Source organism: Lissotriton vulgaris, chromosome 2_1, assembly GCF_964263255.1.
Source record: "Lissotriton vulgaris chromosome 2_1, aLisVul1.2, whole genome shotgun sequence".
Taxonomy (NCBI): domain Eukaryota; kingdom Metazoa; phylum Chordata; class Amphibia; order Caudata; family Salamandridae; genus Lissotriton; species Lissotriton vulgaris.
In genome coordinates, this window is record NC_141687.1 from 1,593,588,476 (window position 1) to 1,593,616,059 (window position 27,584).

General features: G+C 46.5%; 1 protein-coding gene across 3 annotated transcripts in view; it reads left to right on the plus strand.

Annotated features, from left to right (window-relative positions):
* The window catches only part of KYNU (kynureninase), a 940,604-nt gene that overhangs the window by 704,484 nt on the left and 208,536 nt on the right, over nt 1–27,584 (plus strand). For 2 of the 3 annotated variants that reach the window (XM_086957469.1, XM_086957471.1), the window contains one exon: nt 9,813–9,911. The exons of the other annotated variant lie outside the window; for it this stretch is intronic. In XM_086957469.1, the coding sequence (XP_086813595.1) occupies nt 9,813–9,911 (99 nt within the window). The remainder of the gene's footprint in view (nt 1–9,812; nt 9,912–27,584) is intronic. 3 annotated transcript variants of the gene reach the window in all.

Genomic DNA, 27,584 nt, shown 5'->3' on the forward strand with positions numbered 1-27,584 from the left:
GCATAAATCCAGCGAAAACATATCAAAACAGGGAAGGCAATCCGTTAAAATGGAAGGGAGACTCGCGCCAATGATGTCAGGTCTAACATGTGTCCTCTCCAGCTGAAATGTGAGGATACCTACCCTTCCCCTTGAGAGTTCTCTTCACTAAGGTGGAAAAATCTGGACAGATCATCAGCGTTGACTTGTTCTGTACCAGGGTGGTGTTCCACCGTAAAGTCCATACCCTGTAGGGAAATGGACCACCTCAACAACTTTTAGTTCTCACCCCTCATCTACATCAGCCATCTGAGGGGCCTTCGGTCGGTCTGAACCCTGAAGTGAGTCCCAAACAAGTACGGTCTCAATTTCTTCAGCGCCCAGATGACAGCAAATGCCTCACGCTCAATTGTACTCCACCTCTGTTCCCGTTGAAGTAACCTCCTACTGATGAAGGCTGCAGGTTGGTCTAGGCCCTCATCATTAATCTGTGATAGAACAGCCTCCACACCATGCTCTGAAGAGTCTGTCTGTACAATTAATTCTTTTGAGAAGTTGGGCATATGAAGCATGGGTGCTGCGCACATGGCAGTCTTCAGGGCGTCAAAAGCCTTCTGACTGGTGTCAGTCCAGTCCAGTTCATTTTCTTGGGCTGCTTCCTGGAAGTCAGCTCATTCACGGGTGCAAAAATATTGCCATACCCCTTGACAAACCTCCTGTAGTACTGCGTGAGTCCTAAAAAGGCTGGCACCAGTGTCTGAGTCTTTGGGGGTTCCCATGCCAGGATGGAATCAATCTTGGGTTGCAGGTGCGCCACCTGGCCGCTTCCTACCCGGTGACTCAAGTACACCAAGGAATCCCTACCGATCTGGCACCTACTTGCTTTGATCATGAGGCCTGCTTTGCGCAGTGCCATCAACACTTTCCAGAGGTGCTGCAAGCGTTTTTCCCAACTGGCGCTGAACATCGCAATGTCATCCAGGAAGGCTGAACTGAACTCCTCCAGCCCAGCCAACACCTGGTTGACCAACCTCTAAAAGGTGGCAGGTGCATTCTTCATCCCAAAGGGCATAATCGGGAATTAGTAGTCCCCATTTGGTGTGGAGAATGCTGACCCATCAGTCAAGGTGATCTGCCAGTACCCAGATATATCAAATTAAACGTGCTGAGGTACTGTGTAGCCCCTAACCGATCTATGAGCTCATCAGCTCTTGGGATGGGGTGTGCATCTGTCCTGGTGACTGAATTGAGCCCTCTGTAGTCCACACAGAACCGGAGTTCAGGTGAGGCACCCGGCGAGGCAGCCTTTGGGACCAAGACCACTGGGCTGGCCAACGACTGTTTGAAGTCTCAATGAACCCTAAAGCAAACATCTTGGAGATTTCCTCCTTAATGTAAGCCCTAACCTTGTGAGTCACTCTGTAAGCCTTGTGCTTCGCAGGAGTCCACATCATGGACACACCACTCTGTGACACCAGGAACCAAGGAAAATAGATCAGAGGATTGCCCCAACAGCTGATGACAAGCTTGCTGCTGATCAGGGGTCGGTGTGGCAGAGAGGCTGACACCATCCACTGACCCATCTTGCTCTGTGGCAAACAGGAGGTCAGGAAGAGTCTTGGTTTCCTCCTCCATTCCATCATCTGGCGCCAGGAGCATGCCCAATTCGGACCTTTCTAAGTGGGGCTTTAGGCGGTTAACATGCAGGACCCGCAAGGGGTTCCTGGAAGTCCGCAAATTCACCAAGTAAGTGACATCACTCCTGCATTCCACCTTCTCATATGGACCGGGCCACCTGTCCAGGAGCGCACAAGGATCCACAGATACCATGAACCAAACTTTCTGTTCAGGCTGAAGCTCAATCAGAGTGGCATTCTGATCGTACCACCGCTTCATTTTCTCCTGGCTGGCTTCCAGATTCGCCTGAGCGAGATCTCTGAGTCTGGTTACTGAAGGCCTGCATGTAGCTATATACATCCTGGGGAGGTTTCCTGGGAGATTGCTCTTAGCCTTCCTTGACCAAACTCAAAGGTCCACTTACCGGGTGACCATAAAAAAGCTCAAAGGGGATGAACCACAGTGACTTGTGTGGCACCTCTCTTTTGTTTTTGCATTTGTCACCCCGAGTGGGATGGGTATGCTCAGACGTGAGTCCCATGCTCTCCACACCACTGGAGTCAAGCTATCCTGGCTGAAGATGGCTGATAGCCAGAAACTGGTCCTAGAAAGCTTGATTCCGGTCCAGGAAAGACATACGCTTGGCAGTTTGGGCTGGACTGTTCCAATGAGGCACAGGGTCAAGGCTGATTTGCATATGGTCATGTCTGAACTGGGGTAGTGTGGAGGGCAGAAAACGATGGATTTAGGCCCAGATCTCTGGACTTGGGTGAATGTATGACAGTGTTCTGCATTCTGTCGATCAACTGTTGTTTTTGCATTGGTCACCCTGAGTGGGATGGGTATGCTCAGACGTGAGTCCCATGCTCTGCACACCACTGGAGTCAAGCTATCCTGGCTGAAGACGGCTGATAGCCAGAAACCGGTCCTAGGATGTCTGATTCCGGTCCAGGAAAGACATGGCTTGGCAGTTCGGGCTGGACTGTTCCCATGTGGCACAGGGTCAAGTCTGATTTGCATATGGCCATGTCTGAACTGGGGTAGTGTGGAGTGCAAAAAAACAATGGATTTAGGCCCAGATCTCTGTACTCGGGTGAATGTATGACATTGTTCTGCATTCTGTCCATCAACTGTTGTTTTTGCATTTGTCACCTCTCAGTAGGCAAACAGAAGGCATGGCAAGAGGACATCCCACTTACGGCTCATTGGTTCTTCAAGAGCCATGATCAGGCCTTTAAGGGTCCGGTTGAATCTTTCAACCAGCCCATTTCCTTGTGGGTGGTAAGGAGTGGTGAACTTGTAGGTAACACCACACTCCTTCCACAGAGACTTCATATAATTAGAAATGCAGTTTGTACAGCGGTCAAACACAACCTCTCTGGGTAACCCCACACGGGAGAAGATCCCCATCAGTGCACGTCCCACTACGGAGGCCATCACTGTTCTGAGTGGAATGGCTTCCGGTTACCGGGTAGCGTGGTCCACCAAGACCAGGATGAACCTGTTGCCCATGGCTGTCTTGGGGTCCAGTGGCCCCACAATGTCAATCCCCACCTGTTCAAAGGGGGTATTGACTACAGGGAAAGGTTTGAGAGGGGCCTTGTGCCTCCTTCCACTTTGCCCACGTGCCTGACAAGTTTGACAGGTCCTACAATGAGTATCTGAACTCTTCCGCATCTGGGGCCAATAAAAGTGGGAGACACACTGGCAGGGATGCAGTCCAAACTCCTGCAGCTTCCTTGGTTCTTCTCCTTGGCAGAAAGGTTTCTTGTTCCAGAAGTGATCTAATTTCTTGGGATCATGGTCCCAATATTTATACCCCACAATCCTTTGTTCTCTGAAGGCAGAGAGGCCTCTGCCTAGTCCAAACCAGTTCCTGAGCACTTTGTTTACATGACTCTCTTCTTCCTTTCACTGTGCAGGGCAGAAACATCAGCCGCCCCACATGAGGTGGAGCCAGCACAGGGGAGGGAAGATACAGCTCTGGAGCACTCTGTTGACATGATTCCTCCTCTCCTTTCACAGTGCAGGGCAGAGACATCTGACAAGTCACAGGGCGTGGAGCGAGCATTGTGGAGGGAAGGCCCAGCCCTATTCAAGTCCCAGGTGAAACTCCTCCCTCCCATCTAGATGCAGATCTCTCTATTCACCACCGGGCTGCCCCAGCCTGTCTCCTGGAATCCCCCAGCCCTGTCACTCACAAACTCAGACAAGGAATATACAACCCAGCAGAGGCAAGCTCAAATGGTTAGGCATGTAAATACCTGCTTTCTGAAAGTGATATTTGCAAACACAGACTGTTATAAATAAACTTCACTAAAAGATGTATTGTATTATTCTGAGTTCAGGCATACTAAATTCGAATTTCTACCATGTTTCCTGAGTCAGTTAGGATTTTAAGAATGTAATAATCTAACTGCCCAGTCTGGCCCATGAAAACAGGTAGCCTTCAATAGTGAAACACGAAAATGGCTGTAATTCACTATTAGAACATGCTACACACATCAGAGCATGTCCTACCTCATACTTACAATGCACCCTGCCTTGGTGCCTATCATAGGGGTGTCTAATATGAGGCAAAGGGAAGGTTTATGGACTGGCAAGTGGGTGCACTTGGCCAAGTCGACATGGCAGTGCTAGACTGCACACAGGCCTTGCAATGGCAGGCCTGAGACACACTTTACAAGCTGCTTCTGTGGATGGCACAACCAGTGCTGCAAGCCCACTAGCAGCATTTGATTTACAAGCCCTGGGCACACATGGTGCACTGTACTAGGGGCTGACAGATAAATTAAATAACCCAATCATGAAATAACCAATTAGTACATTAATGTAACATAGGGAACACTTGCACTGTGGCACGGATTAGCAGTGGCACAGTTCCCAAAGCATACATCCAGCCAAAACATATCAAAACAGAGGAGGCAATCTGTCAAAATGGAAGGGAGACTCATGCCAATGATGTCAGGTCTAACATACTCCCATTGAACTCTCTGCAACATTAGAAGCAGACTAATTCCATTCCATGAAATAAAATAATTTTAGAAATATACTAAACAACAAAAAATATAAATATTTAAATATATAATGTTTTTAAACAAATTAAATATGTATTACAATGATTAATACATATCATAGATTACTACACATAATAATATAAATAAAATACCAAACTATGGGGCGCCGGTAGTTCCGCCATCCCTGAGCATTTTACCCACTGCCCAATTAGGATGATGGTGGGTACCGCGGCGGATGCAAAGTCCGTCCGCCGCTTCACCACCAAAGGCAATCATCCCGGTTGCCTGGCGGAGGGTGTGGCTTTTGGAAGGCCTTACCATGGCTAGCGATTGTCTTTCCAAGGGACCGTTGCAACCCCCCTTGTTTGGGGCAGAGGGTTTTGCTGCACTGGGGAGCACCCATGGTACCCCCATGTATTTTCATGCACCGTGGCAGGCACCAGATATATACATATATATTAAATTACTGTCCTATCATGTATCCCTACAACCACTCATCCCACACCTAACATATAAATATAAAATATTATTTACACCATGTTCATCATTAATCAACAATTACACAATTCATATTAATTAACTAATAATAATTTGATTATATTTAGTGAACTTCCTACCTTTTACCCCTACAAATGCAACAACTCACACCTAATATACGTAATTATATATTTTACAGAATAAATTATGATTTCAATCATTATTATAAATTAACATTATTTTTTAAATTTTATAATTCATTTCCTAAGCACCCTTTACCCATACAAAATACACCATAAAAAATATGCATTATACAATGTACATAATTAATTAGCAATTACAATATTAATGTTAATCATTCATTAATAATGAATTACTCATAATTAATTTACTTCCCACCCTGTACCTCTACAAAATAAACAACCTGCACCTGAAACGTAACTTTTCCAAAAATGAATTCTACAATTAACATAAATAATGATCAATTATTTGATAAATATCAATTACAAATGAATTATCAATCAATTATAATTAATTTACTTCCCACCCTGTACCCCTATACATCTTCAAAACCCATTACAGCACTATAAATAACCAAAAAAATTTATCACATTAAATTTAAAATCTATATTAAAAATATTAACAATAATTATGCAAACAATGTATAAGATATGCAATTAAAATGCATACTAAAATACATAAACATAATTTAAAAGCGATATTATTAACAACAATAATTTAGCAAACTATATTATTTGTATATTGTTAACATCAATGTTAGTTACCTTAAAATCGATATTCTTAACAAATATATTCTTGCACACAATATTTCTGTGTGACAATATTTCAAACTAAATATTTATGTATGACAAAATAAAATTTTTGATATTTTCTCTGGATCCCTTTTATTTTCTTTGCTTCATAAACCCTAAATAATGTATAATTTATGCTAAGCCCTTAATTTATTTCTAATTATTTTGTTTTAACAATCCCCTTTATTCACAATGTGAATTTACTTTTAAAAAAGCAGTTTACAGCCTAGATTTTTCTAATGAATCAGGCTATAAATGCTCAATGTTTTCACTTGTTCTTCATGGTTTTTCTCATCACTATGCCTGCTCTTTAGGCAGTGACTACTTTTTGAGTTATGTTCTGTTACCCATTTGTAATTACCCATGCTGCTGAGTAGGCCACCTAATTATTTAGGGCCTTATTATGATGCTGGTCAGATGTGCGTCCGACCGACATTGTTTCAGAATGGAAACCGACCTACTAGTAATCGGAGGTTCCATCTGACAAATTAGGATGTGGCTGCCTATGAGGCGGTTAGAAACATCAATTTTTCCATTGTAGCTTGTGCTGTGGCTGGAAAAGGGATTGGAAAAATTGATGTTTTTAAATGTTTGGAGGGCACCACAGGTGCCCACCAGGCCTCAAATCGGATGACGTTGAGGGACGGGCCCTGCTAAGGACCCCCTATGGCCGTCAGCCTGCTATTCAAAGGCTGTCTGAAAGGGACATTGTAATCCCTACGGCAGTCGCAGAGCAGGCACCACCCTATTTATGGTGTTAACACCTTCAATGCTAAGGCAATTTCTCCAGAGTGTTGAACTCCTTGAAATCCCATTGTTCATGACGAGCTCAGCTCGTTATAAGCACATGACCAGTGTACTGCATGATGAGCTGAGCTCGTCATGAGCATCGAAGGGGTTAAATTCTGACCGACTGTCCGACGGGCTCCTTGAGCCCGTCAGAAGCGTCAGTCAGTCCCCGACCAGTTGTACTATTGCACCAGAGGTCAATCCACAACCAATGGTCAGTCAGTTGCGATTTGACCGTCATCATATTGAGGCCTATATTCCGGACTTAAACATCCTATGCATTGTGAATCTTCAAGTCCTGGAAACACTTCTGTGGGTTAGCCTATGCATTATCTTTCATGTTTTGTTACTAGTCCGGCAATACCTCCTAAGAAAGCATGTCTAAGAGGAAAAGTCATTCTATAATGTCTAGTTTGGAGGACATTTGACACTGTAAAATTGCTTCTTGATTGGCCATATGTGCCTCTACGTAAGTACTCGTTGAACACTAAAATTATGTTCTATTTAAAACAGTAATGTTTTTTAAAGATAATAATTACAAAGTTATAACAAAGCAATATATAGCTCCAAAATAATTCTGTAACTAATACTATGGATTGAAATTGATCCAGTTGGAAAATGGTAAACCAATAATGTGACTTATAACTGAGCCTACTGACTAGTTTGGTAATTATTTATCTATTGGCGGGCACGGTACTCCACACAAAGGCACCAAAGTGACTACCCACCTGTTATATTTACTGTCAGAATTACTGTTATGTTTGTACTGGCAGAGCCCTCGCAGTTTCTAATGGCAAAAAATTGGGTTTGATTGCCCCATGGTAATAGGGACATTATTCTAAATGCCTATTTAGGGTGGATATTCTAATGTACTTTTTCCCTGATTGAGACAGCCACGAAAAACATGCAGCCCTGAGCAGGAAACATTTAAAATGACTCTCACATCCTGGGAGAAAACATACAGGAGTTCAGGCTATTTAAAAAAAAAAAATGTTTGTTGAGCAGCTGCATTAAACATAGTTTGTGCACATGAATCCTACAGTGGCTTCAAATGAAATGACGTTCCTCCTCTGAACGTATAGGCAGGCAAGCAGAGATCTAAAAATATGGTGAACAATAATCCACCGTGAACCTGGAGTACACAAATATATAAATTCTGAAATAGTGATACTGGCCATCTTTATGATGTCAGGCAGTCAGACCACCACCTGCCATCGCGTCGGTAAGGAGACTGCCTGATAGGCAGGTGGCAGTCTGACCGCACAATACCATGTGTCCGTCAGGCTGGCGGGTGGAAAAAAGCTTTATAACACTGCAACTTGTGCTCCTTCCCTGGAAAAGGCCTGCAGCACAAGCCGTAGTGTTATAGAGCACTTTTTGGACATCCATGCGCCATGTGCCAGGCACCATGTGGTGCCTGGTACATGGGGCATGAATGTGCGTGGGTGGACTACATGCCCCAGGGCTACTGAACAGTAGCCTATGTGGGTGTTATTTGGGGCCGCCAAAATCCCTTTCCATCTGCCTTTTCATGGTGGTGGGACCGTCCTGATAAGGCAGAAGGAAAGGGATACCCGAATCCATACTGCGGTGTCTGCGCAGTCACTTCCTCCATTGTAGCGTTAGGATTCAGACGTTACTCCGGTGGGCTCTTGGATCCTGTCAGTGGTGGTGGTCCTACCCCTCAATATTTGTGGTGCAACCGTCTGCATCATAATGCAGCGGTCGGACCAATGCCCTGTATGCCGGGTGGACAGCCACTGATGCCCTGTCGGAGACGGTCTGCCCAACATCACACTAAGAGCCACTGTTATCACAGTACTTTATATTTGTGTCCTTGAATGTATGTCTTGCTCGAATGAAGCATTATTGCTCTTGCATCTAATTGGTGAAAATCTACACAGTGCAGATTTCAAACTGATAACAGCTTGTTTAGTTGTTATGTAGTGTAGAATGCTTCATTATGATATAGCAGTGATGATGCTAGTGGAATGCGAGGTGTGATGAAACCCTGAAAAATATCAGTTCTGTCTCAGTTGGATGAATACTTGATTCAATAAGTCTCGTACTTGACAGAAGACTTTGCGTGGATTTCAACACAGGCATTTTTGTTGTTACTTAACTAACTTGACCATCATGTTTTCCACTGTCACTAACAAGACTCAATAGCCACAGTATTAATAAGACTCTAATATGTAGTCATTCAACTACTAAAGGTGACATTTTATTTGTTTCTATTGCATTTTTTCTTGCGTTGCTTCAGTAAACATTATTTTGCATAAATTAGAATCTAAACACCATTGAATACCCCCGTTGTATACTGTTATGTAATCATCTAGGGGCATATGTATCAAATACTTTATTTGTTAGTCTCAAATAGCGAATTTGTTGAGAATCGCTATTTGAGAACCGCAAAGGAGATGTATTAAAAAATTCGCAAATAGTTAGCGATTTCTTGGCATTCATTATTTGTGATTAGCTAATTGCGATTTGCAATTTGCAATTTAGGAATACCTGCCCATTCATTCCTATGGGCCAGGAGGCCTATAGGAATGAATGAGAAGACATTCTGAAGTTGCAATTCTTAATTTAAGAATTGCAAATTGAGAAAGCAATTTCACGGGAGCCAGGGTGTCCAAAGGACACCCTGATGGACCCCTGAAATGAGCATTTGTGCACATGTGGCGCATATACATGCCCTAAGGCCATGCAAAAAAGTGAATTTTTCAACAAAATCGCAAATAACCACCAACTTGAAGTTGGTGGTAGATTGTGATTTCTTAAGGAGAAATCGCACCACTTAGGTGCTTCATACATTTCATTTAAGGAATGGCAATTTGCGATTCCTTAAATGTAATTGCAAAATAGAGAATCGCAAATTTTGCGATTCTCAAATTTGTGATACAATTTTGGGATGATACATCCCAAAAGGCCTTTTACAGTTCACAAACTGGCCAACTCTGAGAATATGGGCCTGTTTGCGAAGGGGAAAAGGGCTTGATACATATGCCCCTTAGACATCTTTATAGGCAATATACTGACTACAAACTAAAAGTGAGTATATCGAAAATTCCTTTTTCTATAAAATCTAAACATAGGCAACTGTTTTATCTATTTGTAGGGCTGTTTTGTTGGTTTTGACCTGGCACATGCTGTTGGAAATGTGGAACTCTATTTACACGACTGGGGAGTTGATTTTGCTTGTTGGTGTTCTTACAAGGTAAGGCGGCGAATGAGTTTATATGGCAGTCCTTTTTTTATGTAAAAGTCATGATTTAAAACGATTAATGCAAAAATCTGTTACATTTTGCATACACATGAACCATGGAAAATTCTGAATTTATGTAAACGGCTGCATAATATTAGGACAAAAATATCTGTTAGATTATATTCTCACTCTGGTTTAACAATGGATTCTCATTCCAAAAAGAATTGTTTGAACATTATCTAAATATCTCTGCATACTTGAAATAAATAAATGTTTTAGTTTGATTCTATATGCCAGTGCAAACACTTCAGTATCTCCCACGCTCCCATGCTGCATCAATCTAGGTTGATTGGTTTTGAAAACGTAATAGCTTTTTTTCAGAGAAGATGTATTTGTGCACCTTCCGTGCAAATCCTAAAGAAAAAATTTCAAAATCTTTGTGCATGAAAAAACTCGACTAAAATTTGTCGTATTTCATAGAAGTCAGTCTTGGATAGAATTAAATGGAATTGAAAACTTTGCATGAAACATAACATTCCATCATCTTGGAGGCGTAATTAAAACAGTTGACAGAATACCGACATAGAGGACCTGATTTAAACTTGGGCAAACAGTAAACTTCATCCTAAATGTGATGGAGTACCATGCACGCTAAATCCTTGGTTTTCCTGCAGGAGCTCCCATCGGGTCTTTGGAAGGAATACTGCCTCCAACAGCCTGACAGAGTTCCCATCCTATTTAGGGTGAATGGTCAAATGCCTTTTTTCCTGTCGTTCACCTCTAGGAAAAGACTGGCAGTAAGGGACAGAAAAAACATAAAGACCCTCCCACACCGTGGGACTAACGGCCTGATTCATGAAAAACTTGATTTGCGATTCTCAAATAGCAAAAAATTGCGAATTCCGTTTGCGATTAACGATAATCGCAGAAAAATCGATATTTCCGGCTACCCGAGTCGGAATTGCGATATCGCAAATAGCGATATCGCTATTTGCGATATCGCTAATTGCAAGATCGCAAAATCGCGAGATCGGGAAAACGGGTAGTCGCATTTCGAGCACCGTGATGACATCACAACCAGGAAGCAGCCAGTTCCCACCCCCATTCACCACAGTGAGGCATACCTCGAGTGAGCAAGTGGGAGAGCTCCTGCTATACTACTGTTGATTCCTACTCTGCAACAACATTGCTGCCATGTCTGAGGAACCTGTTCCTGGCCCCAGCAACACCACAGGGCGGAAGAGGAAGCTGAAATTTTCAGAACAGGAGCTGGAGCATTTGATCGAAGGGGTGGTGGCCAACCACTCCAAACTGTTTGGCAAAGACTCCAGGAGGATCCCGGAGCAGGAAAAAAGGAGGATCTGGCAGGGAATAGCCTCCACCGTCAACTCCGTGGGTGTGGCCGATAGGTCACTCGACGAACTTAAAAAAAGATAGTACGACCTCCGAGGTCGTGCCAAAGAGAAGGTGGCGGAGCGCCTTGGAGAGGCATCGGGCACTGGAGGGGGAGGACCTACAGTCCCTCCAAACACACCCTTGGAGGACCAAGTGGAAGATACCCTTGAGAGGGAAGGGTGCATTGGATTCACACGTCTAGACTCATCCCGCCCCACCCAAGACACCCAATGTAAGTGGCATGCGACTGCGACCCTGTCCCCTATGAATGTCCATGACCATATAGGCTCCCATAATGTTCCATAGTCATGCCATTGTTGCACATCAGGGAATGCCCTGAAGCATTGTGGGACATGTAGTGTGGCCACAATGTAGTAGTACCACAATGCAGCCAGACAGGTTCCAAAGTACGCAAAGCCACAGCCAGTCAGGGAATGTCACCCAGCATGCATGTAGCAACTGCACGTCTGACAGATACATGCAACTAATGATCGTCCACTTACCCTCACAGGTGGCGCTGAAAGCAGCGACAGCGAAAGGCTTGCAATAGATGAGGAGGCCCAGGAGGAGGAGGAGGTGCCACCACAAACACAGGCACCAGCCCCTGCCGCAGCAACAACACCAGCAGCCAGGTCCACCAGCAGTGTGCCCCTTGCGTCTGGCGCACCAACTAGAGCCGCAGCCAGGCCCGCAACTACTGTGCCCCCTGTGTCTGGTGCACCAACTACAGCCGCAGCCAGGCCCGCGAATAGTGTGCCTCCAGTCCCTGCCACACCAGCAACGCCTGCTGTCACACCACCAGCAGCTGGTGCTACAACATCTGGGCCCGCGACTGGGGCAACACAGCGGCCAGCCACTGTGTCAGGCGAGCAGAGCAGGCGTGGCAGGTCTCGCCAGCACACCAATGCAGCAATCAGCAGGAGGGGCAATGGACAGGGGCCGGCGCGAATGAGCATCGAAAGACGCATGTTGCGTATCCATCAGCGCCAGGCACGGCAGCAAGGTGCCATACAGCTCCAGCTGTACAAGATTGGGCGCAATGTGGCCGGAGTGGGTGACCGCATAGACCACATGACGGCGGCCATGGCAGGTGTGGGGGACCGCATGGACAACATGACTGCAGCCATGGCAGGTGTGGGGGAGGGAATGGCCCGCATGACTGCAGCCATGGAGGCCAACACTGCAGCGATGACAACTCAGCGCAACGCAGCACGCCGGCGCCACCATCAGCTCATGAGCCGGCTGGCCGCCTACAGCAGGTCCAATTATGTTGCAGCCAATGCAACATCACAGTTGTCGCAGCGGTCCCTTGCACAGCAGCACCAACTCATCCAGTGCTGTGAGGATATGACCAGGGTCCTGGAGCACCCGACCATGGCGGTGACAGCACTACATCCTCCTGCTCTACCTGCCACTGTTGGGGGTGATGATGTCAGTGAGGGGACATCGAGCATGAGCAGCCATTCTGCCTCACAAGTCGCGCCACTCAGGCGCAGCACCAGGCCCACGGCGGGTACAGGTGCCCCGGAAGAGGATGAGCCTCAGAGGCGCTTGGGTGGAACGCGCAGGAGGCGCAATTGACTACATATGACTATTACAGGCACAGGCTTCGTATAAGCCTGCCCTGTCCTTTGACACAGCAGTATGCAGTAATACTGTTAGTAAAGAAGAAAGTTGAAGTGGTACCATTATTGTGATTGAAACAATTATATTTATTTTTCCAGCACACATTAGCGTTGTGTCATTATTACATTTTGTATGCATTTGTGATTTGTGGGGTGAGGGAAGAGGGTGCACTAGAAACTGTTCACTGTGATGTGGTTGTGACGTCTGTGGCCTTCAGCTGGGTTCTCCCCGCGTGCATGGCGCGCATGTGCAGGTGGCCGGTTGTCCCCTTCAGATTCACTGCCAGAGATGTTGACAGGTATCCGGTGCTTGGTTGCAATGTTATGTAGTATTGCACAGACAGCCACAATGCGGCAGCACACTGCAGGACTGTAATACATGGCCCCACCTGTCTTGTGCAGTATGCGGAACCTGCTCTTGAGCAGCCCAAATGTCCTTTCTATGCAATTCCTTGTCCGTATGTGTGCAAGATTGTAGCCCCGTTGCTGGGGTGTAGCAGGGTTGAGGTATGGGGTGAGGAGGTATTCACGGAGGGCGTAATCACTGTCACCTGAATGAGAGGAGCAGAGGGTGATTGCCTGTGCTGCGCTGCTACCTAATAGCAATGTGACATTGTCGACAAAGTGTACTTACCAAGTAGGTGTCCTTCCCCAAAGTCTCCCCTGGCCAGTCGTGTGTGGAGGCCGCTGTGCCGGAATATGAAGGAGTCATGGCTACTCCCTGGTTACTGGGCCACAATGTCAGTGATGTATGTCTTAGCATTGCAGACCATCTGTATGTTGATGGAGTGGTATGACTTGCGATTGCAGAACATATACTCCGTGGCAGCTGGTGGGCAGATGGCGATGTGGGTACAGTCTATGCATCCGAGTACATGTGAAAAATGGGCTACATTGTAGAATTGTAGCTTGGTCAAGTCCAAATCCTGTTGGCTGGTGGGAAATGTGATGTGACGGTGTAGCTGGGTGAGCATAGCGTCAACAAAAGTCTGGAGGCAGCGTGACATGGTGGGCTGGGATATCCCCCCAGCAGCCGCTACTATCCCCTGGAAGCTCCCGGAGGCCAGGAGGTGCAGGCTACACAATACCTGCACATGTGTAGGCACCGCATTGGTACGCCTTGTTGGGTTCTGCATCAGGGGGTCAAGGTCCTGTATTAGCTGCATTATCATTTCCCCATTCAGCCTGTATTTTGCATATATCTGCTCTCTGGTTTGGCCCAGCAAGGTGACCAGCTGGCGGAAAATCCTGTCCTGGATCCTGCGTCTCCTCCGTGCTGCTCGCTGTAGCCTTCGACGCCTGACCACCATGTACATTCCTGGCATTGTGAAACTCCTAATGCTGCTGCTGATTGTCCTTATGTGTGATTGGTCAGGCCTGAACCTGTTACTGATTGGCCAACGGTTTTTTGAAAGACAATTTTTGATGGCTTTTATGGTTACCACCTGCTTTGAGTTGTCCTTAATTTGCGCCGCGCAAACTGCGATTTTTGGGTTTTTCGCTATTTGCGATTTTTCTTGAATGCCGATTGCGATAGTATTGCGAATTCGCTATTTATTTCGCAGAATCCGTGGACTGTCGCATTTTCCGATTCGCTAATGCTCTCCTACCGGGATTCTGCGATTTTAATTGCGAATTCGCAATTATGGGTTTGCGAATTCGCTATTTTCATGTTGAATCCCGATTACGGATATTGCGCCCGCAATTGCATTTTTGCAGCGATTGCGGGCGCAATTTTGCTTCATGAATCAGGCTGTAAATTCTCAGGGGGTGGGGGGTCATTAGTTTTTTGTTTCTCAGACAAGGACGTTGGCTTTGGTATTTTTTTTCTGAAAAACACAAACATTTTAAACGCTTGGTTATGCATTGCCATCAGAAACAATGGTGGCTATCTGACAAAAAAATAAAATAACAAAGGAACCGCTGTCATGGTAGTTATGTTAATTGTACAGAGGTGACAACTGAGCTGGTGGTCAGTTCTAAATTTCGCAGAAGCTAACCTGTATTGATGGACTATTCTCTATTCACCAAACCAATAAATCAGGCTGAAAATATTCCAAAATCTTAGAAGGAATTTAAAAGCCGTTTTAGACGACAACTGAGATATAATACATTCAATCCCAAGGTGAACTGATACATCTTACTGGTAATTAAGTTGGGGAGAAATAATTTACTTGACGGCCATTATTTTCTGCCAATTGCACAGAGTGGTTAGTGCTCAAACGTGCAAACATGGCCATGGTGCTGATGCGCTGATGGCACACCAAAAGCAAGCCCATCTGTCCCTGCCCCTGTTAGGGGTCCAGGGGCCAGAAATTCTGCCTCTGTGTCTAAAGGTAGGCTCACTTACTCTGCCTCTCAAATACATGCCCTCCGTCCCATCACCAAAGGAGACTGTCCTACTTTCATGATTTAGATCTAGTTTTAACAGAAAGAAATTGCCCACATTGCAACTTTACAACCACCCACCTCCCCACACTTTCAGAGCCTGTGCCCCATCAGTGGGCCAACGTAGGCATTTGCAGGTCAATCTTCCCAGAATTTGGTGGCTTCAAGTTTTTTAACCAAAATTGTTGCTCGTTAGTAAAACATCACTGGGACATTTTTATTTGCTTCCCTGACCATGGTCCCAGTGCTATCTTTATTACAGAAACCTGACTTTATGGTGCTTCAGGACAAGACATTATTACTGCTTTGCCCCCAGATTACTAGATTCTGAGAGTGGATCGCAAAAAACAAACAACCAATAACAAAGCCAAAAGGTTTGCCTATTCAAGAGCTATTGGCTTTGCCAATATGCTTTAGCAATGTTATACACCAGAAGAATGGGTGCTGTTCAGCATTGCTAAACTTTATTAGATTAAAAAAGAGTGGCATGGAGTTGAATGTCATAAAATGGAGTTGACTGGAGTGTTATTGGGTGGTGTACAGTAGAGTTGAGTGGCTTGGTGGGAAGTGCAGTGTCATGGAGTAGCCTACAGTGTTGTGGAGGCAGTAGCGTGTCATAGAGTGGAAGGCCATAGATTGGAGTGGCATGGAGTGGACCACAGTGCCAGAGTTGAGTAGAGTGGAGTGGCATAGACTGTTGTGGAGTGGTGTAGAGCAGAGTGGCTTGGTTTTTTTTCTGTAGAGTGGAGAAGAGAGTTGTAGAGTAGAGTGGTGTACAGTGGAGTAGATGTAGATTCTCAGAGCGGAGTGGCATAGAGTGGAGTGGCATAGATTGGAGTGGATTAGTGTGTCATAGAATAGGGTGGAGCAACACTGCATGCAGTGGTATAGAGGGAGTTGTGTGTAGCATAGTAGAGGTGAGAAGTGTTGAGGAATGACATAGCATAAGAGTAGAGTGGCATAGAGTGGAGTAGAGTGTGAGTACAGAAGAGTTTAATGCAGTAAAGCATCATAGAGTGGAGTGCCATAGAGTGTAGTGGCAGTGGTGCAGAGTAGATTGGCGCTGAGAGCAGTGGTGTAGAATGCATTGGTTTTGTGTAAAGCAGTGTAGAGTGCATTGGCATTGAGTGCAGTGGCATTGAATAGCGTAGAGTTCAGTGGCATAGAGTAGAGCGGTGCAGAGAAAATTACAGTGGTGTTGAGTGAAGTGGCCTAGAGTGGAGGGGTGCAGGTAGAGTGCAGGGGTGTAGAGAAGAGTGGATTCGAGTATGGTGGCCTAATGTGTAGTGGTTTAGAGAGCAGTAGTGTAGGGTGCAGTAGAGTGGCATAGAGCTGAGTGGTGCAGAGTAGAGTGCCGTAGCATAGGGTGCAGTCATGCAGAGTAGAGTAACAGACTACAGGGTTGTGAAGTGTGTGGTCATTTGTGGGCAGAGTGGTGCAGAGGAGAATAGTGCAGAGAGAAGTGACAGACTACAATGGGGAAGAGTAGAATAGACTGGCATAGAGTGAAGTGCTGCAGAGTTACACAACATGCATCGGCGTAGAGTGCAGCGGCTTAGAGTAGAATATTGTAGAGTATAGCGGCATACAGTGCAGTAGTGCAAAGTAGTTGTAGGTGCATTGGCATATTCATTGGTTTTGTGTAAAGTGGTATAGAGTGCATTGGTGTGGAGTGCAGTGTTTTAGAGTACAGTGGCATAGCATAGACTGCTTTAGCATAGAGTGCAGTGGCATAGAGTGCTGGGGTGTAGGGTAGATTGTTTCAGAGTTGAGTGGAGAGGGGCAAGGTAAGGTAGAGTGGTGTAAAGTATAGAAGCACAGCAATGACTGTAATGGAGTCGGTTGGTGCAGAGTGGAGTAGAGTGGTATAGAGTGCAGAGGCATAGAGTAAATTGTTTCAAAGTAGAGTGAAGTGGTATAGAGGGGAATGATGCAGGGTAGAGTGGAGTGGTATAGAGGAGTAATGTAAAGTGCATTGCCGTAGAGTGCAGGTTGAGGTGTGGAGGGGTGCAGAGTGGAGGGGCCTAGACTGGAGTGGTGTAGAGTGCAGTGTCGTAGAGTGCAAAGGTGCACAGTAGATTAGAGTGGCGTAGAGTGTAGTAGAGTGGCAGCAAGGGGTAAAGTGCTGTGTCATGGAGCAAAGTTGCGCAAAGTAGGGTGGCATAGAGTAGAGGTGTCATGTAGATAGGATTAGCCTTTACACTGTGTTAAGGTAGCATGAGCTTATTAGGAGTTTAAACGCCATTTTATCTCTCTGCTGCTTTTGCACACGGCACATAATGTTATTAATGCTTTGAGCATAGTAGAATATTTTGCTTCACTCGAGAATAATATGTTATCCTATAGTATCAGCTTTGCTTAGTAAGCTATGTCTGAACAGTGAGTGCCGAAGCCGTCAAGGTTATTTCAACACAGCGGTTGTTTTTCGGTCTGATCAGCGCACGTCTTAGACATAACACATAGGCAGCCATGGCCAACTCTGACTTTTGGCACGTTAATTAATGCACTGCGCACAGCATGCACACACACTTGATGAATATCCGCATGCAGAGAGTTGGAGTAGAAGATGATGTGATCCCCTTCTACTAAGACCAGAGGTATGGGGCTGCCCTGCTAAAACCCAAAGAAGACCTTCTATAACATAATATAATATACTATCAAGGGAGGGTAAGACTGAGGTTCTATTTAGACCTTTTCCCTTTAGCATTTTAACATGCTTTCACCCTTTTTTAAGCATGGGCGGAAAATCCGTTCCGCTCGCGGATTTTGCGGATTTTCGGTAAATTCGCAATCCGCGAACGCTCGCGAATTTACCGAAAATCCGCAAAGTCGCACGCAGCGGATTTTTTTTTCTTGGTGATACAATTTTGCGGCGTTCACTTACCGTCATTCAGCGTTTGGCGAGTTGTTTTCTCGATATTTTGCGAGTGCTGCGCCGTTTTGGATCTTGCTGCGGGATCCCGCGGGAGTTTGGCGACGCATTGCGAGAGTTCGCAATTGCGAACATGTAGGTGCGGCGGGCAGCAACAATCTCGCACTCGCGAAATTACAAAATTTGCAATTCTGCACAAGAATTCCACTAGCAAGCAGCATAGACCTTCTGAAAGTGATGATTTTTATCAGAATAACTCCTCAGGTTGACATTTGCCTGCACTTTTTTGGATTTTTGATTAGAAATCAACTTTCATAAGTATGTTTGTTTGGGGCATTACAGTTGCTGTTCTGCAGAAAGCACTCAGCAGGTGCAAAAGTTCACTCATCATTAGTAACCATTCCCTGTAGTACTTCCTGGGGACCCCCTCCAGAGTTCAGTTGCCTATGTTTGTTTGGGGCATTACAGTTTCTGTTCTGCAGAAAAACGAATTTTACAAACTGAAAGCACTCAGCAGGTGCAAAAGTTCAAACTTATCATTATTATTAGTAACCATTCCCTGTAGGGCTTCCTGACTGGGGCCCCTCCAGAGTTCAGTTGCTAGTTGCAACAGTTGTATGACCCTGCTCGGACCCTCACAGCAGGCTCATAGAATAGCTACAAGTAGGCCACAAAGGTCCTGGAAAAAAAATGCACTGCACAGAAAGCAAATTACTGATAAGGAAGCAGGTGCCAGACTGGAATTTTAAAACAATGACACATTAATAAACCAACCCCAAATTAATTCATGTCAGTTGAAGCAGGGCATGTGTGCTTGCTTTTCCCCCCCATAATCTACAGTGATGATGAACCAGAGGGTGGCATTGATGTACCAGAGGGTGGCATGGGTGAAACAGAGGGTGGCAGTGGTGAAACAGAGGGTGCTGGGAACCTGTGATGATGAACCAGACGTAGAAACAACATAGTCGTGACCGTTGCGAGCCGACAAGTAAGTTCGCAATTGCAAACTGGTACCAAACCCTCGCGAACTGGCAGAAACCCTTGCGAACACAAAAAAAATCCGCAAATTCGCGAGAATTCACGGATTTTGCGGATTGCGAGTTCGCAAATACGCAAATTCGCGAACGCCAGATTCGCAAAATTCGCCCATGCTTACCCTTTTTATTTTATGGACTAGTAACTATGCTGATAACCTTGTTGCTTATAATATGTTTGCTTGTATTAGCCAAGATACTGTGCTTGAGAACAATGCATTAGAAATAAATATTTCAAACCTGCACGTGTCATCATTTACTCCTCGTTCTGGACTGATATGTTAGTATAACGAAAGAGTGTTCATGTGTTCCACGTGACCTGAGGTGTTCTAAGTTCATGTTCTGGGTTGTCTAATCATTGGGGTGTGTAAGAACCAATGAGACACTGATTGCTAGTCTGGTAGGTGGTGGTGTGCCGTAGTGCAGAGTAGATTGGTATAGAGTGCAGTGGCATGGAGTGTATTGGTTTTGAGTAAAGTGGTGTAGAGAGCAATGGTGTAGAGTGCATTGGCATAGAGGGCATCGGTATAGAATTGAGTGGAGTAGCTTAGAGTGGATTGGCGCATAGTGGAATAGAGTGGTATAGACTGTAGTGGCATAGAGTAGATTGTTTCAGAGTTGATTGAAGGAGCATAGAGTAGAGCGCAGAGTGTCATAGACTACAGTGGTGCAGAGTACTTCAGAGTGGCTTAGAGTGGATCAGCAAAGAGTACAGTGGTGGAGGGAGCCAGAGTTGCAGAGTCGAGTGACATAAAGTGAAATGTCAGAGTAGAGTGGTGTATAGTAGAGTGGTGTACAGTGCATTGACATAGAGTAGAGTGGTGCAGAGTAGAGTAGTACAGAGAGCAGTGACAGAGTACAATGGGGCAGAGTAGAATAGAGTGGCATAGAGTGCAGTGATGCAGAGTGACATAACGTGTAGTGGCCTAGAGTGCAGCAGCAGCATAGACTAGAATATTGTATAGTATAGTGGCATACAGTACAGCGGTGCAAAGTACTTGGTGTATGTGCATTGGCATAGCCATTGGTTTTGTGCAAAGTTGTGTAAAGTGAATTGACGTTGAGTGGAGTGGTTTAGAGTACAGTGGCATAGCACCTCTGACCCTGTCTAAAGGTTAGGTCGCCCCCACGCCGCTGCCGCCTGCTCTCCCTGGTGCCCACTACCAGCCTGCTGATCGCATCGCTTCATTTCCCGCCCCTGCTCCCTGTGGCCCCGCCCCCCGGAACCCCCGGCATCCCCATTTGCCACGCCGCTCCCGCCACCCAGCTGCTCCTCCCTCCCTTCAGCACACTTAAGGAGGCAACGGTGCAGCGCAGGGAGCGACCTATGACCCTGTCTACAGGTTAGGTCGCCCCCACGCCGCTGCTGCCTGCTCTCCCTGGTGCCCGCTACCAGCCTGCTGATTGCCTCGCTTTGCTTCCTGCCGCTGCTCCCTGCGGCCCTGCCCCCCGGTACCGCCGGCATCCCCATTTGCCACCCTGCTCCCGCCACCCAGATGCTCCTCCCTCCCGTCAGCACATTTATGCAGACCCCGCAGCGACCGCACAGCGGACGCGCGCAGCGGGCACACCGCTGGTGTGCCGAAGGCGCGCCAAAGGCAAGCCAGTCTGCGCCCGTCTGCGCCTGGACCGTGCCCAGCGCCAGAACCCCTGGTCCTCGACGATGCCAGCCCACCTGACGAACTTACGACGCCGCCACCCTCAATATACTCAATGCCGGCTGGAACCCCGCCTGCTACCGAGCCACCCCAAAACGCACCCACGGACCCTTTACCTGCCAAGCCTGCCAATTCACCTGCCTCCGAACCTGCACCGCACCCGCCAAGCCGAGCCCCAGCAACAACCACCTCAAGTGCATCCTGCTCAACACCCGCTCCGTCCACAGGCACGCTGTCGAACTCTGGAACCTCCTCGACATCACCAGACGTCGCCTTCTTCACAGAAATATGGAGGAACGCCTCCTCAGCCCCTACATTGCCATAGCCATCCCAGAGGGCTACAAGATCACCCGGGAAGGACCGTGTCAACCAAACCGTAGGAGGCATCGCCATCGTCCACAGAAACACCATCCGCATCACGACCACCTCCGACGACACCCTCACCACCGCCGAGCACCTTCACTTCCAGATACACACCGACCCCAAGATCACCCTCAGAGGCACCCTCATCTACAGACCCCCGGGACCACGCACACAATTCAGCGAAGCCATCGCTGACTTCGTCAGTCCACACGCCCTCACCTCCACAGACTACATCCTCCTAGGGGACCTCAACTTGCATCTGGAGAACAACAAGGACTGCAACACTGCCGCCCTGCTGGATAACCTCGCCAACCTCGGACTCAAGCAACTGGTGAACACCCCCACCCACTAGGCCGGCCACACGCTCGACCACATCTTCTCCTCCAGCAAGCACATCTCCTTCAGCCACTGAATCGGACTACACTGGACAGACCACAGCTGCATCCACTTCAACTTCAGGAGAACCACGACCCACCACCACCCGCAACAGGTTCCCCGCAGAAGCTGGAGTAAGATCACCGCCGACCAGCTCACCACCACCCTCAGCCAAAACCCACCCACCAACACGACAGACCCCAACGAAGCAACCCTCAAACTCACACAGTGGCTCATCAACTGCGCCGATGAATTCGCACCACTGAAGAATCCTCCCAACAGACCCGGCAGCAGGAAAGCCTCGTGGTTTACCAACGAACTCAAAAACTCCAAGAAAACCTGCCGCACCCTCGAGATAGCCTGGCGCCATGACCAAACAGCAGAACACATGACCGCCCTCAAGAACGCCACCCGCAAACACCACCACCTGATCAGCACCACCAGGAAGACAACATTCAAAGAACGACTGGACAACAACACCCACAACAGCAAGGAACTCTTCAGCATTGTTAAAGAGCTCTCCAACCCCAGTGCCTGCAACAACGACATCACAACCTCGCAAGACCTCTGCGACTCACTGATACAGCGCCTCAGCAACACCGGAATCCGAGGAGCGGCCCTGGAGTAGATCATCTTGTTCCTCGACGGAAGAACCCAGAGAGTCCGCCTCCCCTGTTCCGATCCACGGCCACCGAAGTCATCTGCGGCGTCCCGCAAGGCTCCTCACTCAGCCCCACCCTCTTCAACGTCTACATGAGCCCTCTCGCAGCCATCGCACGCCAAAACAACCTCAACATCATCTCCTACGCCGACGACACCCAGCTGATCCTCTCCCTCACAAATGACCCCGCCACCGCCAAAGCCAACCTCCAGGAAGGAATGAAAGACGTTGCGGAATGGATGAAGATCAGCCGTCTGAAACTGAACTCAGACAAGACGGAAGTCCTCATCCTCGGACCCTCTCCCTCCGCCTGGTTTGACTCCTCGTGGCCCCCTACCCTGGGCACCACACCCAAGCCAGTGGACCACGCACGCATCCTGGGCTTCATCCTGGACTCCTCCCTCACAATGACCAAGCAAATCAACGCCGTCTCGTCATCCTGCATCAAGACCCTGCGCATGCTCCGAAAGATCTTCCGTTGGATCCCCACCGAAACCAGGAAGACGGTCACCCAGGCCCTCGTCACCAGCCGTCTGGACTACGGGAACACCCTCTATGCTGGAACCACAGCCAAACTCCAGAAAAGACTCCAGCGCATTCGGAACGCCTCAGCACGACTCATCCTGGACATCCCTCGTCACAGCCACATCTCTGCCCACCTGAAAAGCCTGCACTGGCTCCCCGTCAACAAGAGGATCACGTTCAGACTCCTCACCCACGCACACAAGGCTCTCCACGACACGGGACCGAAGTACCTCAACAGCCGCCTCACATTCTACACACCCACCTGCCAGCTCCGATCCTCCAGCCTCTCCCTCGCCTCTGTCCCACGATTCCGCAAATCCACCGTCGGAGGACGATCCTTCTCCTACCTGGCAGCCAAGATATGGAACTCCCTCCCCACTCGCCTACGGCTGACCCTGGACCATCTCTCCTTCAGGAAACAACTCAAGACCTGGCTGTTCGAGCAGTAGCGAACCCCCCCCCTCAGCTCCGTGAGACCCTAACGGGTGAGTAGCGCGCTTTATAAATTCTGCTGATTGATTGATTGATAGGATAGACTGCAGTGCCCTAGACTGCAGTGGCCTGGAATGTAGTGGCATAGAGTGCAGTAGAGTGGCTGAATGCTGTGGCACTGAGTGCAGTAGAGTGCCGTAGGGTGCAGTCATGCAGAGTAGAATATCATAGAGTTTAGTTTCTTATGGTGAAGTATCAAAGAGTGTTGCAGACTATAGTGGTGCAGAGAGGAGATACTGTGTTTACAATGTTGTTTCCACAATGCATGGCTTTACAACTCAGCCATTAAAACGACCGTGTTGCTACTACTCATGCCATTACATCGTAAGTCGTACTAACAACTTGCTGTAGGGAGGTGCAACTCCAGGGTATGTGTTGGAATTTAAATCCAACACCTTCCCTGCTGTTGCACAAACTGGAGTAGGAATAGTAAGTAATACTATTCCTAAGTCCAGTGAGCCCCCTACAACAAGTCGTTGATACGACTTGCAATGTGATAGCACGCGTGGTAACAACGCGATCATTGTAACAACCACGTTGTAAAGCCATGCGCTGTGAAAGCATGTGTTGAAATGTCATACATTCTGCAGAGAGCAGTGAAGTAGATCCCAATGGTGTTGAGTGATATAGCATGAAGTGGCATAGATTAGAGAATAATGGCATAAAGTGCAGTCTGAGACTTGTCTCTAGGGCTTACACAATTTTCATCCTATGGACCGACAATTGTACAATGAGTAACTTTATAGTGCATATGACTATGGTCTTATCAGTGATATAACCAATGATGGCATTTGAGGTGTCATCAGTGATGTCAACAATTAAAATGTCATGAATGATGTAATATCTGAGGTCACAAGCATTGCATGGCGAGACGCAAGTTATCCTTCGCTCAGTAAATCTCAACTGATAAATTTCAGGTTTTAATTTTGGGTTCTAAACATTAGTTTTTCATTTTTCTTCAACACCTACCTAAAACGTTACTTTAAACTTTTTTCAGGTAATACATGTGTACGTGCCTCATTATGCACACATTGTCACATTAAAGTCTGTATGTGACTGTGTGGCATATTGTATGCAATGGGTCACAAGCACTGCTTGATACATGTTCATTTAGATATGTATAAGATTTTGCAAGGGTTTAAAAACAGCTTTGAAACCATAGAGGCCATTGGGATAAGTGTGCTAGGTAAATCATGCAATCTCCCTGTACAAATTCCACTTAAACGAAGGCAATGGCATAAAATAACTGACGATAATTTTGAAAAGGCTTATGTTCTTCCTCTCATTCTTGCTACCGATGATATTAACACTGCACTTTCAAAATTGGACTCACCCACTAACACTGCGGTGCAACAGATTGCCCCGCTAAAAACATTTAAAAAGTGTCTTGCTAGGAAACAAGAGCTTTGGTTCTCAGAAGAACTGCGAAGCCTAAGCGCAGGGCTAGAAAGACTGAAAAGATATGGAGAAAGTCACACTTGGAGGAAGACAAACTCAATCATCAGAAGGTTATTAACACCTATCATAAAGCTATTCGATCTGCGCGTAAGAACTATGTTACCTCGCAGTTAGAGGCAGCTGGTAACGATTCGAAAGTACTTTTCCAGATTGTTAATACCTTTTTAAAACCGGTGGCATGGGAAAGTGCAGATTTGGCATCTCAACACCTTTGTGACAACATTTCGAGGTTTTTTACCGAAACAATTGATGTTATCTATGAAAAGATAGAGGCACTTATCCCAGCTACGACCAGCCAGGATGATCACACACTGGTGCAAACTGTGCCCACCAATTCCTACACCTTTGATAATTTTCCTGAGATTTCTTTGTCAGAGGTTAAGAAGCTGCTCATTGACATTAAAAGTGGAAGCCCGGCTGATTTACTTCCAGCCAGGTTAATAGGACCTTTAGGGAGAACACTTGGTCCCGATATTTAGAGACTGGTGAATCTCTCACTAACAACAGGAAGTGTCCCACGGGAATGGAAAAAGGCCCTAGTCAGACCAATTAGGAAAAACACCTCTTCCCCTTGAACCAACATGTCTAATCTTAGGCCGATCTCCCTGCTACCTTTTTTGGGGAAAATCATCGAAAAGCACACAAACAAACATCTATCCAACTATCTTGAACAATCGGGAAGCCTTGATCCCTCACAGTCAGATTTCAGGCCAAAATATAGCACTGAAACGGCCCTGCTGTCGATAACGGATGATTTCCGTATGTACCAGGACAGTGGTTACTCCGTTGTCCTGGTGCTACTGGATTTATCGGCAGCGTTCGATACCATCTCACATAACATCTTGATCGAACGACTGACTGTGAGTGGAATCGGCGGCAAGGCACTGGACTGGATTAAGAGCTTTCTCTCTGACCGCACCCAATGTGTCACCATGGGTGAGTTCAGGTCGGAAGAGGTTAAGATCACCAAGGGGGTTCCAGAGGGATCCTGTTTGAGCCCGACTCTGTTTAATACCTATGTGGCCCCCTTGGCAGATATAACCAGAGCCTTTGGTTTCTGTCCAGTGTCCTATGCTGATGATACGCACCTGCTTTTTCCCTTCAAACAACTAACACCGGAGGTTATACAATCTTTCTCCGAGGGGATGAAGGCAGTAGCTCGGTGGATGTCTTCCAACTTTCTCCAATGTAATGTTGGTAAGACCGAGGTGATGCTTTTCGGTGAAGCCAGGGTCCAGTGGTCCCCTGATTGGTGGCCACTGGATTTAGGCCCAGTCCCCGAACCCAAGCTAATAATCAAGAACCTGGGGGTACGGTTGGAACCGGAGTTGACTATGAAACAACATGGTAACAGCATTGTGGGATCTTGTTTTCACATGACAGGTCTCCTTCGTAGGATATTCCCTTTCCTCCCTGACTCCTACAGAAGAACTTTGGTTCAGGCTCTAGTAATAAGCTGTCTTGATTATTGCAATGGTCTCCTGGAAGGTGCAAACGAAGAGGTACTAGATCGTTTGCAAGTAGTGCAGAACACAGCAGCCCGGCTCGTTCTTAATGCCCCCCCTAGATCTCCATCCAAACCTCTGCTGAATAAACTTCACTGGTTGTCCATACGTCAACGAGTGAAGTTTAAGACCTGCTGTATTATACATAAAGGTCTACACGATCTAGGACCGGACTATCTGGCAAGAAAGTTTTTACCATATGTTCCTACTCGCACCCTTAGGTCTAGCGAACAGCTGCTGCTGAGTGTACCCAAGATCAGTAGAACTAGACTGGGTGGTAAGGCCTTGTCTGTGGTGGGTCCTAATTTGTGGAACGTGCTTCCACTCTTACTGAGACAATGCCCCGACCATCTCCTTTTCAGGAAACAATTGAAAACGTTCTTGTTTAGTCAATACTAGCTAAGCTAGTCTTTACTCTGGAACTGGGTAACTGTTTTAGTGGACTTTAGGAGGTGTGTATCACTTACAACGCAACTTTTACGTCGCATTCCGTTACAACGGAATTTTTACAACGCAGGATCCATTACAACGGATGCCATTACAACGCATGGCATTACATAGCAGATGGTATTACAACGCATACCATTACATCGTAAGTATTGGTAAGTATATAATTTTATTTTATTTTATTTAATATTATTTAATTGATTTAATTATTATTAATTATAAATAAAAATAAATAAAAATATTTATTTATGTTTTTAAATATTATAAATTAAATATATTAATTTAAGTAATTTTTTTAATAAGTATGAGTATAGGAGTATATGTTTTTGGGTACTGAGGTATATGTTTTGGGGTGTTTGGGTATTTTTAGGTTTTATTGCAGGGTTTGCGTTTTGGGGTACAGGGGTGTTTTTAGGTTTTAGGGCAGGGTTTTGGGTTTTGGGGTACAGGGGTGTTTTTAGGTTTTAGGGCAGGGTTTTGGGTTTTGGGGTACAGGGGTGTTTTTAGGTTTTAGGGCAGGGTTTTGGGTTTTGGGGTACAGGGGTGTTTTTAGGTTTTAGGGCAGGGTTTGGGTTTTGGGGTACAGGGGTGTTTTTAGGTTTTAGGGCAGGGTTTTGGGTTTTGGGGTACAGGGGTGTTTTTAGGTTTTAGGGCAGGGTTTTGGGTTTTGGGGTACAGGGGTGTTTTTAGGTTTTAGGGCAGGGTTTTGGGTTTTGGGGTACAGGGGTGTTTTTAGGTTTTAGGGCAGGGTTTTGGGTTTTGGGGTACAGGGGTGTTTTTAGGTTTTAGGGCAGGGTTTTGGGTTTTGGGGTACAGGGGTGTTTTTAGGTTTTAGGGTAGGGTTTTGGGTTTTGTGGTACAGGGGTGTTTTTAGGTTTTAGGGCAGG